This window comes from Haliaeetus albicilla, chromosome 11 (genome assembly GCF_947461875.1).
Source record: "Haliaeetus albicilla chromosome 11, bHalAlb1.1, whole genome shotgun sequence".
NCBI lineage: Eukaryota > Metazoa > Chordata > Aves > Accipitriformes > Accipitridae > Haliaeetus > Haliaeetus albicilla.
In genome coordinates, this window is record NC_091493.1 from 20105259 (window position 1) to 20124887 (window position 19629).

Consider the following 19629-nt stretch of genomic DNA (forward strand, 5'->3'; position numbering starts at 1 on the left):
ATTTTTGCTGAAACTCTTTAGCTGGAGGGAGAAAAAGGCAATCAGTTCACTGTAAAGGGTCTAAAATCAGTTTCCACGCCTGTGTTTCATATGAAACAGAAAGGGCATATAATTTAGTAATACCCTTTTCCAAATCACATATGAATGATAGAAATAACTATATTTCTTAAAGTGCAGGAGCTTCATTTCTCTACACAGTACACTGTGCTTATTCCTACAAGTTTTTTGAGAAATACAGGATTAGATATTGAGTTAAGAAATAAAAGTTAGATGTTCTTGTTCAGTTTTGTTTTATTAGCACAAGAAGCTTTCTTATGTATTGAGAAAACACACTGCAGGCTGGTGAAGCTAGTACAAGGAACAAATTCTGGGAAAAATAAACCAAAAATGTTATTAACAAAACTACAACTCTTAAATTTCCCAAACCATAAAAGATTAAATTTTCCAAACGTCGTTTTAGCTTTCATTATCTCAGTGACTCTCTCAACTTTAACCACAGCCCAAGTATTTGAATGTAATCACCTCTAAACAAAACAGACAAAACTCAGTTGTTTCTAACCAAGGTGGAACATGCCAATTATGCTTAATTGGCCAAATCTAAAGATTCCTCTTAGAAGCTGCCAATTAACCCTTCTCCACAACTTTTATCATTATACAAAGTAGCCTCTTCATCCCCCACAAAACAGAAGAAACTATCCACAAAACCCAGCAGTCTCAGCAATGAAACAGAAATCAAGTGTAAGCGCTGCTAGGTCTGTACTTGTTGCCATTGTGCTAAGCAAAACATTTGTCTGTACGTATGAATGACATCAAACTCTGCTGACAGAGGCTAAAACAAACCTTCCTAGTTTTACATAGAAAATATATAGGTTTATGTAGGTAAAAAATCTTCATCTCTTGTGAATCAGGCTATCTCATTTCACACGAACTCAGTAAGAAAGTGATAAAAACCCATCAGCTATATTAAGAACATGTTCTGCTTCTACCTTTACCCTGATAATGACATGAAAATATTTAACATTTGTTTTAATCAGATTAAAAACAATGCATAAACTTTAAAGATTATATTTTTATATGTCACCAGTGTCACCTATTAAAAATAGGAAAGATTTTAAAGATGTGGCTTGCTTATTGCTTGTGATACTATTTTCACTGAGTAAGATAAGCAAATCTGTGATTATGCTGTTTTGACCAGGAGAGGGAAAGCTAACAGAAACATGGATACTGATTCTAAGATTAATTAAAAAATCTTGGAAAAATAAACTTGTAACAAATTTGACCTAGAGGGTCGTCAGCTAGGCTTTGTCTGCAAGATCAGTCATAATCAAATTTGTTTTGAAAGTCCAAATAGACTATGGGTCAGCTCGGATGGAGAGGGTGGGTTTCTTATTTTATCCATTTCTGAAAGTTCATTGAAAAGAAGCATATGTAAACAGGAAAGCATCATTAGCTTTACATGCCTCCAAACTCTCCTGGGTATCTGCTCAAACAGCAACACTGTTGGGAATGCGATCTGGGGAAAGGTAGTAGTAAGGAAGCTTTTTGTTCTTGTTGCGCTCGGCGATGGCATTGACGATCTCATCCAGATTCTTGCGGAATTTTGCCATAGCCTCTTTCACCGGCTTTTCCACGAAGTGTTCATCTGGGTACATGCCTAGGAACAGCTAATTGAAAAACAGCAAGAAATCATGCTTTGAGAAAGCGAAGGCTATTCTGTTTCAACATTATGTCATCCAGCAGAACAACACCCAGAGCCTCACAAATGCTACTATTAAAATAGTACTATCAATATTTAAGCTAGCCTACATTGGCACTGCCAATGAAAGATGCTGTGCCATCCTCTCTCCACCACTGGCTGCTTCTTTCCATCCCTGCATCTTTCTGCAGTGCTGGTTCAGGCGGTCTGTGTGGCATCTCCTACACTTGCAAGGAGCTGATCCACTCAAAAATAAGCACTTTTATTCAGGCTAGTGGTCAGCCAGATCAGCTTCCCAAATGAGATCTCTGCATAGGCACTCAAACATTTGTGCTGCTAAAGTAAAGGACAGCATGGGAGGGGAATTAACAGCCAGGGATGAAAAAGGAAGATGTCTGCTTCTTTCAGTGGCAATGGAAGTTTCTGTTGACTTAAAACTGTCCTTCAAAGATCAACCTGACAGTTGCTTTAGTCAGCTTAGACTCTAAGGGTGCCCTGAATACTGTATTGCCAATATGCATACTGGCACATTACCTGCTTTAGGTAACTATTTCCCATGATACCAGCTGCCCAGCTGAAATCTGCTTTCTTCTTAAAGAGAAACTTCATTTGAAGTACCCTCTGCCCATCATTTTCCATTTAAGGACTTCAAAACACATCCTCCAGGCACAGCCCTTGGGTGAGACAGCCAAGTACCTACAACCTCATTTTACAAGAGGGAAATGGCTATAGACCATGCTTGCAAAGCCTCCTGTAGGCTTATTTTGTTTGCGCTCCACAACAGCCAGGCACAAGCCACAGCTGTAGTGCACATAGCACTGGGGCAGATTTTCCAAAGGGGCAGGACATGGGGACACTGGTGCTGTAACTTCTCCACCAGTGCTGCTGGGAAAAGGAGTGGAGAAAACGACATGTGCCTCTGCACCCCTCTTCCTCCCACACCAGCATCCTTACTCAGCAATGCCATGCTTGGGTTTAGAAACTTTAATTTTGGCTGAAAACCAGCCTCAGCGTAAAAATATGACTTCTTGCTCAGAGTTGATTTACACCAGGCAGAACAAGGGTAAACCCACACCACTGATATCCCTCCACAGAAAGGCAAACATGGTAAAGTAAAGAACAGAGCAGCACTACAATCTTGTGAGTCTGTGTGGTCTTGCCACGGCCCTTGTTGTCTCACCTACATTTCCACCACGTAGGGAAGGGAGGTCGACTTACTTCATTGTCCTGGAATTGGCTCAGGGCCCAGACAGCTCCAAGATGCCAACAAGAACGTCCCCTGTCTGGCAGACTCTCCACAATTTGCTCGATGGTGACTGTCCCCTTTTCTGTCGGAGGAGGGTGGCGCATTGTTGGTGGGGCATTGGGAATCCAGGAACACCAGTCATACTGCACAACAAAGCAAGAGAGCACAGTGAAAAGCTACAGTGGCTGGTATTTAGGAACACTGCAAAGAAAATCAGGAGTCTTGACACCAGGGAGTTTGCTTCTGTAATATGAGCCTCTCAGAAAGAGAAGATATGAACTAAAGGACAGAGAGGTGCTCTAGAGAAGGTCTGAAGGAGACAAGGAAGTCCCGACTGTCTTTCTCAGGATCTCGCAAGGGAGAGAGTTGGATTGTCTAAATAGGAGTAGTTATTCTGCTAACCACATGCATGGGCCACATGGCCCAGATTCACCAGCCAGGCTAAGGACTTAGCTATTTTATTAAACGAAGATCTCTTCTGATAATCTGAGGCAACCTCTGATAAAAAAAATCTATAATTGATAAAATCTCCTTTTCTCCAGTTGCTCTTTTCTGCAAAATTTGCTCTAAGAACATGCCCACAGTACTGTGGTCAGGCAGTAAGAGGGGCAAAGGATGCTGGTGCATCATGGAATATGGCATGTGGATGTGCCCATGGTGAGTGCCAGACTGGGAACTCAGAATCACTTCTGGCCAGCTTTAGTGTTGTGGGATGGTGATGTCTCATTTTGCCTCAGATATGAGCCCAAGTTTTGCCGCCATCTGAGATGCTGCGCTTACCATAACTCTTTCTTTTCCAAGCACTTTTTCATTACCTTCATACATATCCCCTGCCCTGCCTGAAGAAAAGTCCCATCTCAGCTGTGTGCCATGCTTACACTGTCCTCAATCTGTTCTCTCCAATGCATAGCCATTTCCTCCTACCCTCAGCCCTCTCTCTGCCATTTTTTCCCATGGCTGAAGACCCTTTTGCTGATGGGCTGAAGATCCTCTGCATGCCAAATTCCACCTCTCATTCTCTGAAGGCTCCCTGCTAAACCCTAATAGCCTGGACAATATTAAGAGATGGTTTCTTAGTGGTACTTGAACAGACAGGATTTCCTGAGGGGGAGGTTGGGAGATGTCTTAATCACTTGTAATGACAGGTTAGAAGTGAATAGTTGCAGAGGTGCCTGGTCACGGATGTGGCACAGGAATAGTGTGGGTTCATTCGACACCTGGCTCTAGACCTGCTCCAGGGATCCTGAGCTGCAGGGATGGACAGGAGGGTCAACATGGAGAGTGATGTGGGATGTGTTTGGGAATAATTGCCATAGGAAAGATGGTCTCCCTCCATATCTGTGAGATCATCCATGCCTGAAGCCAGAACATGTGACAAAAAAAAAAGCTCATAGAATCATAGAATGTCTCAAGTTGGAAGGGACTCATAAGGATCACTGAGTCCAATTCCCTGCTCTCTACAGGACTACCTAAAACTAAACCATATGACTAAGAGCATTGTCCATATCGTCCCTGAACTCTGACAGGCTTGACACCATGACCACTTCCCTGGGGAGCCTGTTCCAGTGACCAACCATCCACTCAGTGAAGAAACTCTGTTCAATACAGACTGACAAAGAGATTTTCTTCTGGCTGTGAAGTCTGCTTTCCAAAATGCCTTGATGTTGGAAGAAACAGCATTTGAAAGGCAAGCTGTTACTATAGTTTCAGGGTAGATATATGTCAGTAAAGGCAGGCAGGGATAACACAGGCTATCAGTATGTGACACATTAAACATCATAGAGGAAGCTCAAAGTTGCCAGTTGGCTTGCAAACTCAAGAAATGAGCAGCAATGCCCTTTCCATGCATTGGGAATATTAAGCACATTGGTGCTTTTGAATGACCACACATGACCAAAGCCTTGATCCTCACAGATGTACTGCTTCAAATTTCTATGTACACCAATGTATGTCAGAGGGAGCATCAATTTCAATGTATGTCAGTGGAGGTTAAGTATCTAGATATCATTGAAGATCTGGACTTCTATCCCACTGACTTCAATGAGACTTTACCTTGTAGAGGCTTGTCTGTGTTGCTGCAGAAAGTAGAAGTGGAGGTCCTGCAGATGTGCAAGGCAGCTTTGAACTAGTTAACTCAGGACCCTTGGTAAATGCTCCATCAGGCCAGCTAGATCTGTACTGCTGGAACTGAGCTGTTGGAAACAGGCAGCTGCACCAACTCAAAGACAGATGGTGTATGCAGCTACGTGGACTGCAGTCACAGCACTGAGCTGCGCTGCACATGTTCCCTAAGCCACATCTGAAGATGGGATGTATGCTGCTTTGGCACAGGCACACTGCCAAATTAGCACAGCTTACAACAGCAACCCACAGTAGTCACCCATGCATGCATTCACAGCAAATGCAAAGTAAAGCCACTTAGCATAAGTCATTGCATTTCATTGCAGGATGTGCCACAGACTACCAGCACATATCATATCCAGGCAGTTCAGGTGATGTCTGGAAAGCATGGTAGCTAGAATGTGCATCTGAACCCTTCACCATTTCTGAAAGAGGTCTTAGCAACCCATTTAAATGCTTAAAAAAGTTGTTCCCCATAATAAAATCACTAAAACTAAAATATACAAGTTAGAATCCCTAAATTTGAGCTTTGGTACATATTTAGGACTCAAAATGCCTTTCTCAGCTTCCAAAATACTTCAGTTTCCACAGGCTTCATGGGGATTTGCAGATGGCTCTGCAGTTATTTTGATGAGAAAGAGTAATGTAATGTCTGTACATCTACCTAAAACCATTTCTCAGACTTTGCCCTGGTAGATGCACCTCCTAGCCCAGAAAGAAGAACAGTCTTCCCAGAAATTCCTACCTGACCAAAATTCACAGCTGCATGCTGGGCCGATGTGGTGAATATTATCACTGTGAGATATTCTGCTAGCTTCTCTCGTGTCCTGATCATCTTAGGAAACCCTAAATGAGGGAGAAGAAAAGCTTAAGTAACCCAGCTATGAAGTAACCCAGTGGTAACCAGCTACTCAAAAGGCATGAGTTAGAGGACTGTGCAGCAGTCAGGGAAGAGCAGGGAATTCTCTTTCTGAATCTTGCTGTGTGGTCTAACAGGAGCTACTCAACCTCTCTGTGTCTTGGCTGTCCAGCCGTAAAAAACAGAGTGATCCTGCCTTACCTCATACAGGTTTGTGAGGCATCACCACTGTTTGCAAAGTATGTGGCGTTCCTTAAGGGAAAAGCAAAAAATAATTACACCTTTAAATAATACTGTATCCTTGTCCTCTCACCCTACCTACCCTGTAGCAAGGAACACAGAGAGTCCACAGGGCAGGGGCCTCAGATGCTCTCTTTTTCTTCAGTCTGCAGTGCAAGCAGGGAAGGTTCATGCCAAGGAGCAAATAACCATGTGCTTGTATTTATAAAGGCCCGAGGCTCAGAGATCAAGTGCACTGTGAGGGCAAGTGCAGGGAGAGCTTATTTGCTGAAATGGGAAGTGAGGAAATGAGAACTTCTGAAAGAGAAACAACAGAATGAGGAACAGAAGTAGTTGCATCAAGCTGTCTTTGAAGGGGAATAATCAAATGGAGCTATACAAAGAAAGAAGGGAATACTCAGGGACTAGGGAAATATTTTGCTACCAAAGCACCCCCAAGCCTGTATCTCTCCTATCCCCACTACATCACATTCCTGTGCCGTACTCCCTATCCCAGCCCAATGTGACCACAGGTCCCAGGATACCTAGAGACCTGTCAGCACCCTAGGGTGAGCTGCCCCTGCTCAGACTGCCTGTGCCAGCTGCTTCACATCTTCACCACCAACCTGATGCAGACGTGAACTCAACCTGAGAGGGGGAAGAGGCACATGGTAGCTCTGGCCAGCCACCAAGCCTGAAGAGGAGAGGATGCACCATCCCCTCCTGCGTCCTGCTATCCTAAGCACATTGTGCTCATCTTTAAAGGGGCTTGGCATGCTCCCAGTCAGAGCAGCCCTCCCAGGGCAGGAATGGAGACTGCAGGGGGGGGCCCGGGTGCAACAGCCTCCCCCATTCATCCTCCTTCCATTCTTTACAGACCAGCCAAGACCCCCTGCTCTTTGCCCCAGCCCTTGGAGTGGCAGCAGTACAGACAGGGATGCTGCAAGCCTGGCAGGTTTCCCCCTTTAGTGGCAGTCCTGCCACCAGTGGTGCTTAGAGTGTCCCACCCCAGCTGTAGCCCTGGAAAGGGTCAGTACTTGTCCCATACAAAGATGCTTAGGTCAGGCATGAAGTTCCTACTAGCAGGCCATTTCTAAGCTTTTCCTAAGAGACAACTAGATAAGCAAAAATGATAGCAACTAGGTGTCCCCCAATCCTTTGCTTGTCCAGGCAGGTAGAGCCCAGGAGGCTGTTATATACCAGTGCATACTGGTAATGAGTGGAAACATCATAGTTTTGCCTGGAGGTCTCACACACAAATATGTGTGCATGCAATGCCAAAGCCATCTGCCCCAAATCACTGGCCAACAGGTGCTTCCAGATGGAAATCAGTCAGGACAGTATGAAGAATCCCCACCCACCTGTATAAATTCCTGAAAACCTTCTTGGACAAAATGTGAGTGAAAGAAAAAAACATCTTTAGGGAAAGGCAGGAGAGTGTTAACTCAGGTGGGAGAATAGAGCCATGTTATGGGTGAGAGCTCCCACAGCCAAGTAATGGTTTGCAAGAAATGAGAGGCAGTGAGAGGAGACAGAGCAAAAGAAAGTATTTCTTGGAAATAATTATGGGTATCTTCTCTTGAAGAGAGAAGAACAGCTCAACGATGACACCGATGCTGAACAAATGCAAAGTGTAGCAATATACTCCTGGGGAGGTTCTTGTTCTTATTTCATGCAAGGTTTGGAGGAGAGGATTCAAGGGGGTCTCGCTGCTCCTTGTGATTTCTATCAGTCTGCGTGGTGGTTCCAACAGCACATACAGACAGCCCCTCCCCTAACGCTTAAAGCATGAGCAGACAAGATCAAAGGACCAACCCCCAGTGTACAGAGAGATTACATGAGTTGCCCAAGATCATGGTGAGAATCTGTGGCAAAGGAAGGACCTGTCTCCTGAGGGAGGGAGGGCCTGATCCAGGGTCTCACCCATAAAACTGAGCATCTTTGGGCCAAGAAGGGAGAGGGTCTCCAACAGTCCAAGGCATGCTGTGCATGCAGCATTGCTGTCAGCAGGGACTTGACAAGCTGCAGACCTGGCTGGGCCATCATACGTTACCTGAGGCCTTCACGCCCCTCATCCCATAGACGTAAATGTCTTTGACGAAGGCCTGGAGCTCCACATCCTCACACACCACCTCGTCACTCTCATAGTAGATTTGAATCACATCCTCTGCAAAACTGCAGACACAGTAACAAATGAACAAGACGAAACAAAAAGGAGAAAGCAAGCCTGTCATTCCCTGAAGACCTTCTACTGACCTTGCAGATGCTGCACGGGGAAAGAGAGAAGGGCAAGAACAGGTCTCAGCACCCTCCTACCTCCTTCCCACAAGCAGTGGGAATGCATAGAGGCAACTTTGATTCATCTCTGACTGCAGCATCACTTCCTCCCCCAACAAAAAGATGCTGGACCACACTGCTTCCCCTGAACAGTCCTGTATGCTTTATTCTCTTATTTGAGGCTTTGCTCCTGCCCAGACCTCTCTCATCACTTTTCTTCACTTAAGGCAGACTCCCCCTGGCATATCCACATGGCTCTCACACTGGTAACAGGGATTCCCAAATTGTGATACTGGCATATCCCTAGTATGTGGGATACTCCAAAGCTGCTCCTGAATACCATTCAAATAGTTGATCGCCTTCTACCGCACATCCTTTTTACAAAACCCAAGTGGCATACTCCAAAGCCCAGGAAACTTCTCTTGGGGAGAAGAGGTCTAGATATTTTTCCTACACCCACTGCATACAGCAGACATCTCCTCCCTGTTCAGTTCCTCTTCTCAAAATCCCTCTTTCTATAAAAGCTTCCCAGGCTAACTCACCTCAGAAAGAAAGGCTCTTGGTTACTAAGGTAATAGAAATAGTTCTGAAAGCAGTAAAAATAGGTAAGCCTGATTTCCTGAAGCTTTGCATTTCATGACTGAATGACTGGTTACCTGAGCTATGCTGAGATATTCTGTTAGCTCTGCAGGTGTCTATAATCTCTCGCTAAATATTTTGACAACAACCCAGAGGGTGAAACATTTGACTGCAGAAGCTGACTGATGGGATTAAGAACTGTTATCCAGTACAGATTTCTCCCCTAATAAGCTATCAATTTATTGCAATTTGGAGACCGTTACAAATCTGTCAATGTGGTTTCTACTAGCCAACCAGGTCAAGAGTTGCTATTGAGGCAGACAAACAACTGCATAAAAACCAAGAGTTTAAGTAATTTTGGCTTCCAGAGGAAGCCAAAGGAAAAGAAAAACCCTGCAACGTGCAGAGATAAAGCTGCCCTGCATGAGCTCTACATCCACAACCTGGCACCTGTGCCAAATGCATACAGAAGGCAATCCTTCTCTTACACAACGGCAGTATTTTAGACCCCCTTCCATGCAAATATAGATCAGTATGTGAACTGTGGATGAGGCTTTTTGGGTTGGAATGTCTATCTGCAGTTAGATCAGAAATAAGAAGCTGACTATTAAAGAAGGGGTTTAAAAATTTGCCATGTGAGCCTCGTTGTTTCTATAGGGACAACCTTATCAGCTTTCTTAAGTCTAGGCCACCTACCACATGTGAAGCACTGCTGGGGATAGAAGTTATTTCATCAAAAGAGTGGAGACTGACACCCCTGCAGAGTGTAGGAGATTCATGGTGACTAGACACATGCATGACCATGGGTTCATGAGTCAGGATATCACACACTCAAAAGAGTACTGCCCATGCCATTTACAAACCAAATTATTCACTTAGGAAGGATCTCTCAGCTTGAGGCAGTGTAACACCTTCCTCCAGTTAGGTTAACATCCACAAACAGTCAAACTAAATTGAGTTTCCTAAGTACTACCTGGTATTTGAAAAGGCATATCTCAATCAGCAAAGAAAACACAGGAAAGAGAATAGGGACAAAAACCGGACTACATCAAGAAAACAACCACAGAAAAGTTATAACTTCCTTTCCTCTCAAATGGGCACTAACAATTGCAGGAAATATTGCAAGATAACCCCTTGCCAAAACACAGAGAAAACACAGGAGACAAAGATGTACCCAACACTTTAAACATTATGCTTGCATTATAAACCCCCTACTTTGTGTACATAAAAGATCTGATTTTTAATGAACATGCTTTTCAAAAGCCATGTGACCAGAAACAGCTGCATATTAGCAAGCAACTTATGCCATGCAAAAATATGTTTGTTAAATGAAATGCCACTGTAGAATAAAAAACATATGAATCATTCCATTCTGAGGCAGTGTTTCATATCTGAAAAGGAGCCACGTTGGTGTGGTTGAGCAGCGTTGCAGTACCTCTCCTGACTCAGAATTGCTGCCCTTCCTGAAAAAACTCGGGCCTTGCAATTTTAAGGCATTTTAAGAAGGGTTTTGCTCAAATCAGTTAATGCCTAATTTATTGAGTTTCAAGACACAACTCTTATGCAAGCCAAGATTACATTTCCACTCCACAAGAACCTTGGTGAGCTCATGTGCCTGGCTCAGAGAGCTGGGTTCTCTCTTGGTTTGTGCATAGCTAAAACCAAAAAGCTAATTAAATTCCCTTTGCAGGGCTAAATTCCAACTCACTAAGCTCTGTGAAATCCTATAGAAGAGTACATACTTATAAAGGGGCCTCTGAAATACAGAATGCAAGAAAACAGGGCTGAAAAAAGCAGGAATTAACAAGGGTGTGTGCTTGACTATATATTTTTCCTCAGATGAGATACGCTGGATTGAAAAGGCACCACATGACTAAACAGCCCAGGTGCTGTTCACAAGGTTGTGATGAAGAGCAGAGTGATCAGAGAGAAAATGAAGTTGTGTCTCTGTGACAGTGACTTTATTAGCCATTTCTAGACCTACGGTCTCTTACCTCTTTATAGCCTCCCAAACTTTAATGCCGTCATCCCGGTAATAGTAGTAGGGGACATCCTCTTTGCTGTCCATCCCTTTAGCTTTGATCTCCTCAGGGAAGCAGAGGGAGCTATAAGTCAGATCCTTCATTGCTTTCTGCACCATTTGTACATGTCCTCCTCCACCTGTAGCATTTGCCTGTAGGAAGAATGGCAAGACAGGAACAGTAGGAGATTATGTTCACTTTTTGCTGAGACTGGCTCTCCAAATTCGCAGGAGATGCTATTCAAAATGCTGGTGAATCTGTTTTTCAAGGAGAAAACCACATCTTCACACAAAAAAAGTACCGAAGTGCAGAGGTCTACCGCAACTGTGCATTTTGACATCACAGATTTCATACCTCTCCCATGAATCACTGTTAATATCCACATTTTCTCCACAGGTACAGCATCTGCTTATAATGGAATAAAGTACAGCAACATTGAAGTATCAAACCCAAAGCACTTTCTGCCAGCCCTATGCTCCAGAACCAGCATGTGTATGAAGGAAGGAAGGCAGCCACGAGTGCGTTAGAACAGGACTTTTGCTAAAACACCCACAGCTGCTACAGAGTGGTTTAGGAGAAAGTGTTTAGGGATGCAGGCTACCGTTAGCCATCCTGGGATTTAAGCCAGGAGATCAATCCCGCTGGGTGGCTACTGATGAGGATTGGCCAGAGTTTCAGTATACGTTACTTTTGGAAAACGCAGCATGTCCACAACAAACAGGACTGCAAATCTCTTTAGATAATCACTGCACAAAAGCTCCCAAATGTTGCTTTTCTATAGCATATGATGCTAGTGTTGTAACAATAGTCAGCTTACACTTATAGTCCTCTGGTTGTGCATCTACGTTGGAACCAACAAATTCTGGAACCCCAGGCTCCCCACTGGCCACACACTCATCCCACATGCATGGGGTACAGACATTATGCTTCTGTTCAAAGGGATGGGAGTGCCTGCCAGGTCTCCACAGTCAGCAGTGGAGTACAGAAGACAAGGAAGGTGCCTGGATTTAACCTCTCTTTTCTCCTTGGGTGAAAAACTCTGCAGCATGGATGCTATTTTTTGTCTGGTGCCAGAGGTGTAAGGAGGACAGAGTTGTCCTGAAACACAGGCTCCCTCTTTGAAAGGGCTTCTGAAAGCTCCACAAACTTCCCATTTGCTGCTAGCATCCTGTCACAGAGACTGCTGCATGCCAACCTGTTGCGGTTCCTAGATGCAGCCTGCCATTTCTCGGGGAGCCATGGGAGGAAGGGCTGGGCACATGTTAAATACCAGTGCAGTCAGGTTTAGATGTTCAGATTTGACCTAAAAGCTGCACCACAGTCCATGATATATGGCTATGTTTTACTGACTCAGACAAAAGCTGAATTTTAATCCTAGCAGATCTGCAGATCTGCTGTTTATGGCAATTCAAGAAGACAGGCTGGAATCTACACCCACTACTTGTGGGCTTAGAAATCTATCTTATCTACACGTCTTTCTCTGATGCAAATTTCCTTTTGCAATCACAAATTCTTTTGCTCACCACCCTGCCCCAAGATGAATAACTGAGTACTTAAAAGAAATTGGGGACTTAACTGTGTGCATATATGTGCAGGGATGTATGTGCATATTATGTTACCTTGCACTCCTATACTCAAACCCCAAAGCCACATCAGCTATGAGTAAGTGAGATATTGACTCACTACTGACATTGACCAGTTCTGAATTGGCTACTTAGAGTTAAAAGATAACATCTTTAGCACACCACGGTATCAGTTCTGTGTGCCAGTTTCTCAGGTGATATTAGTTATGTTTGCCCCTTAGTAGAAAGGTAAAGAAACAAGGCAATATGTGATGGTAAAGGAACCATACAGAATCATGAAGAATAATGAAGATTCACAAACGGGATTACTTACCTTGTCAAAAAGGCCACATTCACAGATAAGCTGTTCTCGGGCTTTGGTATTGATGGCTATTGTGAACCGCATGTGTGGCACCAAGAGCTGTGAAATGGGATGAACAATGAAAGAAGGCAAACTCTCTGACTGAATTCAACAGCAATCAGGTGTAATGTTTGAAGTCCTGGAAGTTCTGGTGGCTTAGCTGTATGTTGCCTTGCAGGGCAGCCAGCCAAACTATCTCAGCTGAACTATCATCAGGACTTCCTTTTGCTTTGTCAAACTAATGCGATAACCTCCCTGACTCACATACATCCCTTCATGCAAGAACCAACCTTGAAGAGGGGATGTACAGCAGGCAGCTGCCGGAACATAGCTATGCTGAACACCTCTGAGACTAAGTGTGTCCGTAAGAGATGGGTCACTGTCTGGTGGATGTGGAAATCAGATGAGCGAACCCAAATTTTAGCTAGCAGCCAGTCATATGTGGCATCTGAAGGAAGGAATATGGGATTGTCTGGCCCAGGTTCTTGACCAAGCTGAAAGATATAAAAAGAATACAAAACCCCAAGTCATTCGTGTTTAAGGTGAGACAACAAGCAATGTGTCCCTTTAAAGACCCTGATAGTAAGCCCACCTGGATTGCAATGGGTACAATTTTATTCTCCAGATTCTTATACAGCAGACAGATGGGTGCAGCCAAGTACTGTATTGTGCACGGGTCTGTTTTATTGGCATCCACACCATCCAGCAGCTCGTAGTCCACAATGAAAATGTTTCCTTGCTGAGGGAGGGGGGGGGGAAAAAAAGCATGATGTGGTTTAACAGAGTGCAAGCAGCAAGGCTCAGAACAAAGATTAGGAAGTCTTGGCCAAAGGCTGGCTTGTGCCCTGTGGTTATGAGCGGCCACCAGCCCACCCCTTGCTCATGGTGGCTCAGGGATGATGCCATTGAGACAGCAAGCACCTTTACACAAACTACCTGCCTTGTGTCTGCTGAGTCTGATTTGGCATTCATACAGTGACACTAAGATGCAAACAAGTTTCACACTGCCAGCTGAAGAGACCCCCATGCTCATCATACAAACAAAAGCAAAGCACCATCCTTGCAAACCCTTCTTTAGTATGTTAGTTCAACTCTGCAGGTGACAACAGGGTAAGACCCTACCAGGAAAGGGAGAGGCACTTTTCCCCTCTGAGGCAGTAGGTCGATCCCTAACCTTTCAGAGGAAACTGCTGAAAAGGACTGTTCACCTCCTGGTGACATCTCTTTGATTGGACTTAGAGAAAGGCATGGCCTGCAACTCCAGGACAGCAGGAGAAAACAGTCAGCAGAAATGTTGCCAGTCTGCAGAGACAACTGGCTTTGCCATGATCAACCATACAGCCTAAAGAGAGGAGATGTGGCTGAAGGCAGTTAGAACAGGGTTTGCAGGTTAGAGGATATGAGAAGGAACAGATGGAGTCCAACCTGACTCAGAGCCGTACCTTCACTTCCTCCTCCAGGGTCAGGTTCCTCTCCAGACTGCATTCTACCATATCCATAGTCACTGGCAACTTCTTGGGTATCTCTGTGCATCTCCGGATCAGCACAGGATTGCATCCATTCAGGAACTGGTAGCCAAACATAAAATCTTCCTTCCAGTGCTGCATCACATATTCTAAAGGAAAACCAAGCCTGGAGTATCAATAACTGCACTGCATCAATATCCTACTGCATTGTAGAATTCCTCCTTTCCTCCCCACTTTTTGTTATACTGCACTGCAACTTTGACTAAAGAAAGCAGCAAGAAAAGGCTTCAAAAGGTGCCATAGAATTTTAAGAAAAATCACTTAAGTTAAATGGACAATATAATCTTTGCTTTTCACTTTGAGAAGAATTAAATTGATAATAATTTGTTTCTCCATGTACAGAAGCAATGAGGAGTAAAATATTCCACTCCTATGAAAAATACTCTCTCCATCTGCAGACCACCTTGTCAGGTCTTCCATGATATATTTAAATCTCACTCTTCAAATTCTCAGGGTATACAATACAGAGGGATGAGTCCAGAAAAGATGGCACAGGCAGGAGAAGAGAAATACAGAGCAATGTGGGTAGGGAAAGAACAGCAGTGGCTGGAGCAGTTCTCTTAGGTGGAGCTGGGTGAGGGACACCTGGAGAAGGGGTCTGACTTTGACTCAGTAAAACTGCTCATTTTTTTCTTTTGCTTGTTTAACATTTATTTTCCTCTGTTTATATTCCAATTGCTAATGTAAACCCAGATTAACATCTCTTCTTAATAAAATACAGTTTGGGGTACTCCATCTCTTTACTGTTGCATATGTAGTACTACCGGATGTTTCCCACAATTGCAGTGTTCTGTTTCGTAATGTCGTGTCGCAACTTCAGCCTACAAATTCAGAGTCAGAAAAAACATGATTAAATGTGAAAAATCCCATTGGTGTCTTCAGGGGAAAAATGAAGCAAGTACAGTTTTCCACTGATGCCTATTTTCAGATAAGGGAGAACTTCTTCTGAAAGCAATTTATTTTTCTTCAAAGAGTGAAAGGATGAAAAAGATAGGCCTGAAGGAATGCAGTAATAATTAAAAAAAAGTCTCAAAACTCACAATGCTTTCTAACAGAGCGGAAAAAAGTTAAGTTTACTTAAAGTTGACATTTACATCATCTCTGTCAATTGCATAATGAGTCTGGAGCTGTATCTGAAGTCTACACCAAGCAAAAAATGACTCATCACCTTGGACAGAAACTTCATGACTGAAAAATGCCTTGAATGACCTTCTCCATTAGCCTTGTTTCTGCCAAGGCTTGCAAATAAGCAGATTCAGAATTGCATTAATGTATCTGAGACTGATGCTTAACGTTTAAAACTCACAGAATTGGAGCTTTCCTCATGAGCATGGAAATGTTATTAATTAAATTAATTGTAGATCATATCTAATTCTTGTATTAAAAGTTTTAGGAAGCAATCTTATTAAGTGTAAAAAAATGCTGTAATTAGTTTTTAATAGCTCTGGCCACCTCGTGTGCTTTATTTTATACCCAAGACCGCAGAAATTACTCTTATTTCTGTTAACTGGTCCTTAGGCAGCCTGAAGAGGAGCAAAACTTGAGAGCAGGAGGAACTCTGCAGAGTCTGAACAGGCTATTCACACACATTTGTGGAGCCACACACTGTGTATCTATTATATCCAATATTACGGTAAAATAAAGTAAAATAATGTAATCATGGGCTATAGTGGAAGATTGGGTCTGGCTCACAAATCAAAAGCTTCCCAGCCCTGCTTTACAGAACTGACACCACAAACTTCAAAACCCATGTCTGCCTGCAATTCTTTTTAGTGCATTTTCAAGCAACTGCTCAGATTTCCACATTGAAAAGGGTTAAAGAAATTTTATCTTTGATATGTTAATACTACATCAATGGAGTTTTTAACAGTATGAAAGATACTGCAGAAACTGAATGGCCCTGAATACAAAAGTGAAACTCACACTCTTAGAGAGGGATTTTTGTCTTCTAGTAAGAAGATGCAAGTATAAAATGGAAAGCACAGCAGGACATTTAATGCAGTATGCACAACTAATTCTGACACATTTTTTAAAAGAGATGACATTTTGGATAAATGCCACAAGCCTTTTCAGGCCTAGCTCATGCTAATTTCCCGTAAGAATCACTGTTCCTCAGGTTGTGGTCTGACAGCCTGTCCTGGCTGCAGCAGGACCAAGTGAAGAGTTACAGCTCTCAGGTCATCCCCAGCTCTTTGCAACCCTATTGGCCTAACAACATGGGCTTTCATGCCTTAAATGAATTCTGTCAAAATGACCCCCGTTGGGAAAAATTTTCCACTGAAAAGCATTTGAGCTGCCCCATATATCATTACACAAATGGCCCATGAGAACTGACTGAGGGGAGCTACAGGTGAGGTTATGACAGCAGAACTGAGGTAGTGGTACCCTTCCCTTGTTGGGACAGGGTCAAGAAGCATTCAAAAATGCTATAAAAGATAATATGCTCTGAAAAGCGCTCCCACTAAGCTATCTCTAGGTTTAGATGCAAGATACTTATGAAAATTTATCCTATGAGACTTGCACATATCTGAAAATACATTTCTAAAAGCCAAAAGGGACTAAGATGCCCAACTGGCCTGACCTCCAGTATAGCTCAGGACAGAGAAGGCCACTGAGCGATTCCCAGTAATTTTAGTTTGTGTGAGGTCTTAGTTTCACTTTTTGGTCTTGCAGGCTGCTGGTGTGATCAGCAGTCTGAGATTACACTTTATTTATGAAAAATCATAGGAGAGCAGAAGTGCGGGTCAGCCACTTGCATTCTAATCAGATACGTACAAGACAACTAATTAGTCATTCTATGATGCAAACATGAGCAAATGCTGACAAACCCACCAGAGATTGTGTTGCTGATTCTGACAAAGATCCTCTCAAAATCTGCAAAATCACTCCAGGAGGACTGGAACATGTGCATGAAACGGTTGACATAGAGATTCTCCATCCTAAAAATAAAACGAAACAAAACATCTCTGAAAAAAATAATCTCCAGCTTCCTCAATACTCTTCCCCATTCTTTTCCACCCTTTTATATACCTGCACACAATAAATTTTTCAGTGGTGGAATGTGAGATTGGTCACCCTACAGAATTAAATTTGGTAACTGTACCTTTACACACAAGCCTGAAAGGCATCTCAAGGGCCCCGTCCCTGCTATTGCATTTACTGAACTCCATTCTAGAGTTGTTCTAGGCAGTCTACAATGGCAGTGCTTTAAGACCTATGTCATATAAAAACTATAGTCAGAAAAACTAGTGCTTCACACATTGTCAGTAGTTAGCATCAGCTGAGAGTGCCAAGATCATTATTAGCACCAGTTCAGAAAGGAGTATGGTGACACAAAGAGATCGAGTGATTTGTACAAAGCCCGAACAAACATAACCCAGGATCAGTCCAGCCGGTATTCCTAAACAGAGAACAGCTCCTGTAAGTTATCTCCACGACCAAGGCCATACTGGATCCCACACAGCGTGAGGCCTGAGTTTTGAGAGCTTTCTATTTGCTCAAGTAAATAGAGGTTAATGCTGGTTAAACTTGATGCTCATCTCTAACCTCAGGAATCAAGTCACTTGGTTGCAGACATCACATGAACATGGGGGGCTGGGAGCCGGAAACATCTGACTTAAAGGGCTAATTCAGCAAAGTATGCTATCTACAACAGTCAAGCAAGTTCACCTCATATGAGATGACAAGTCCTAAATTGTTACATAATGCTAAACTGTTTTTATTAAATAGAAATAATTTATTTTGACTAGAAAGCAAATAATGAATTTGAAAAAGAAAGCTGGCTTTCCACTAACACTTCCACTAACACTAACAAATGCACAAAGAAAAGCACACACATTGCACAAAGAAAAGCAAGATAGATAATGGAGTAAAGAAGGGTCACAGTGTTGCAGGAAATCCTCCCAAACAGAATTTGAGGGAGGAAGAATCTCAGGAGGGTGGATTTATAATCAGTAAACTTAGACTAAGGCACCTTAAAAAGAACTGGATTAGAAGTGACTGAAGAGGACCAAAAGCCTGGAAGAACAGCAAGTGGTAATCTGGAGGAGGACTCCAGACCAGCATGACCATAACCCAGACAAAGGAGCTGCTTCTGCACTGAGCCCACACAGGGTGCGTATAGAATGGACTGTTTCTACTGCTGCAGGTGGCAGTCAAGGTTAAGAGGTGCCTGGAGGCATGTTAGGGAGTAAACCTCAGGCAACTGTCTAGCCTGGAACAGGAGATGGCCTCTCCAGAGGTCTCTTCACACCTGACAGGGACAAAGAATGATCATACAGGGATCAAAGAGAGGGTAACTACTGGGCAGGACTTTCTGGATAGACACTAGGTGTCTGAATCACAGATGAACTTCAAGAGGAAGCATGACCTTGACCAGAAGTTTAAGTGATTTTAAACAACATAACTCAGTAGCTTGAGAGGAGTTACTTGAGACTGTCTCATTTGAGAGTTTCCACTAAAGGTCTTGTAGAGCCTCTGCCCTCCTTCAGAACTGCTCTGAGATTAGGAAACACTAGGCACATGAACCAGTATGTACTGCTCCTCTCCTGCCCAGGGCGCTCTTCCTACCTGGGGCTATTAGTCTGATCAAACCAAGCAGCAGGCACAGCACCTGGGATCTAGTCACAAACCTGCTACGGTTTGACCTGCTGAATGCCAGGCATACATTCATTCTCAGATGTTTCAAAGATTACTTCCTAAAGGAAGCAGTCTTTCACATTTCCTACCTTGGAACAAAATTCCAAAGGACTTAGGAAATAAAAGCCTGTTTTCCCCAAGAAATCAAGTACTCAGATGTCTCTGGTATATACTAGAAACCAGAGCAAGGAAAAAATGGCAAAGACTTGCTTGTAGAACTTAATCTGCCCAAATGCAAGACTAGTCCAAAATAGCTACGCAAGCGTGAGTTTCTGGCACAGAATCCAGGATGAGGGTTTCCATTTAGTGTAAGTCACGTCAGCATCAGAAACCTTCAGGATTATCCCCACCTACACATGATTAATCCTGTAAACTTAAAGAATTATCCAATGCCAACAGCATCTGAAGATCCAACCTTGCAACAGCAGAAGGAATCTCTGAGACATATCTCCTTCTTTGTAAGTTCACTTTTGCATGTCCCAAGCAAAAGGGCTTTCCCCTCCCCTCTTCCATTACCCCCTAAG

The 19629-nt window shown here is 43.4% G+C and overlaps 1 protein-coding gene across 2 annotated transcripts in view; it reads right to left on the reverse strand.

Moving 5' to 3' along the window:
• Positions 1-273: 273 nt before the first annotated feature.
• The window catches only part of ALOX5 (arachidonate 5-lipoxygenase), a 34728-nt gene continuing 15372 nt past the window's right edge, over positions 274-19629 (reverse strand). The window contains exons 5-14 of one of the 2 annotated variants that reach the window (XM_069796519.1): positions 17300-17406; positions 14384-14556; positions 13534-13680; positions 13232-13435; positions 12915-13001; positions 10992-11170; positions 8195-8316; positions 5809-5909; positions 2915-3085; positions 274-1664 (exon numbers count right to left, since the gene is read on the reverse strand). In XM_069796519.1, coding sequence (XP_069652620.1) covers positions 1485-1664; positions 2915-3085; positions 5809-5909; positions 8195-8316; positions 10992-11170; positions 12915-13001; positions 13232-13435; positions 13534-13680; positions 14384-14556; positions 17300-17406 — 1471 coding nt within the window. In that variant the 3' untranslated portion in view covers positions 274-1484. The remainder of the gene's footprint in view (positions 1665-2914; positions 3086-5808; positions 5910-8194; positions 8317-10991; positions 11171-12914; positions 13002-13231; positions 13436-13533; positions 13681-14383; positions 14557-17299; positions 17407-19629) is intronic. The other variant, XM_069796520.1, reaches the window with a different exon arrangement.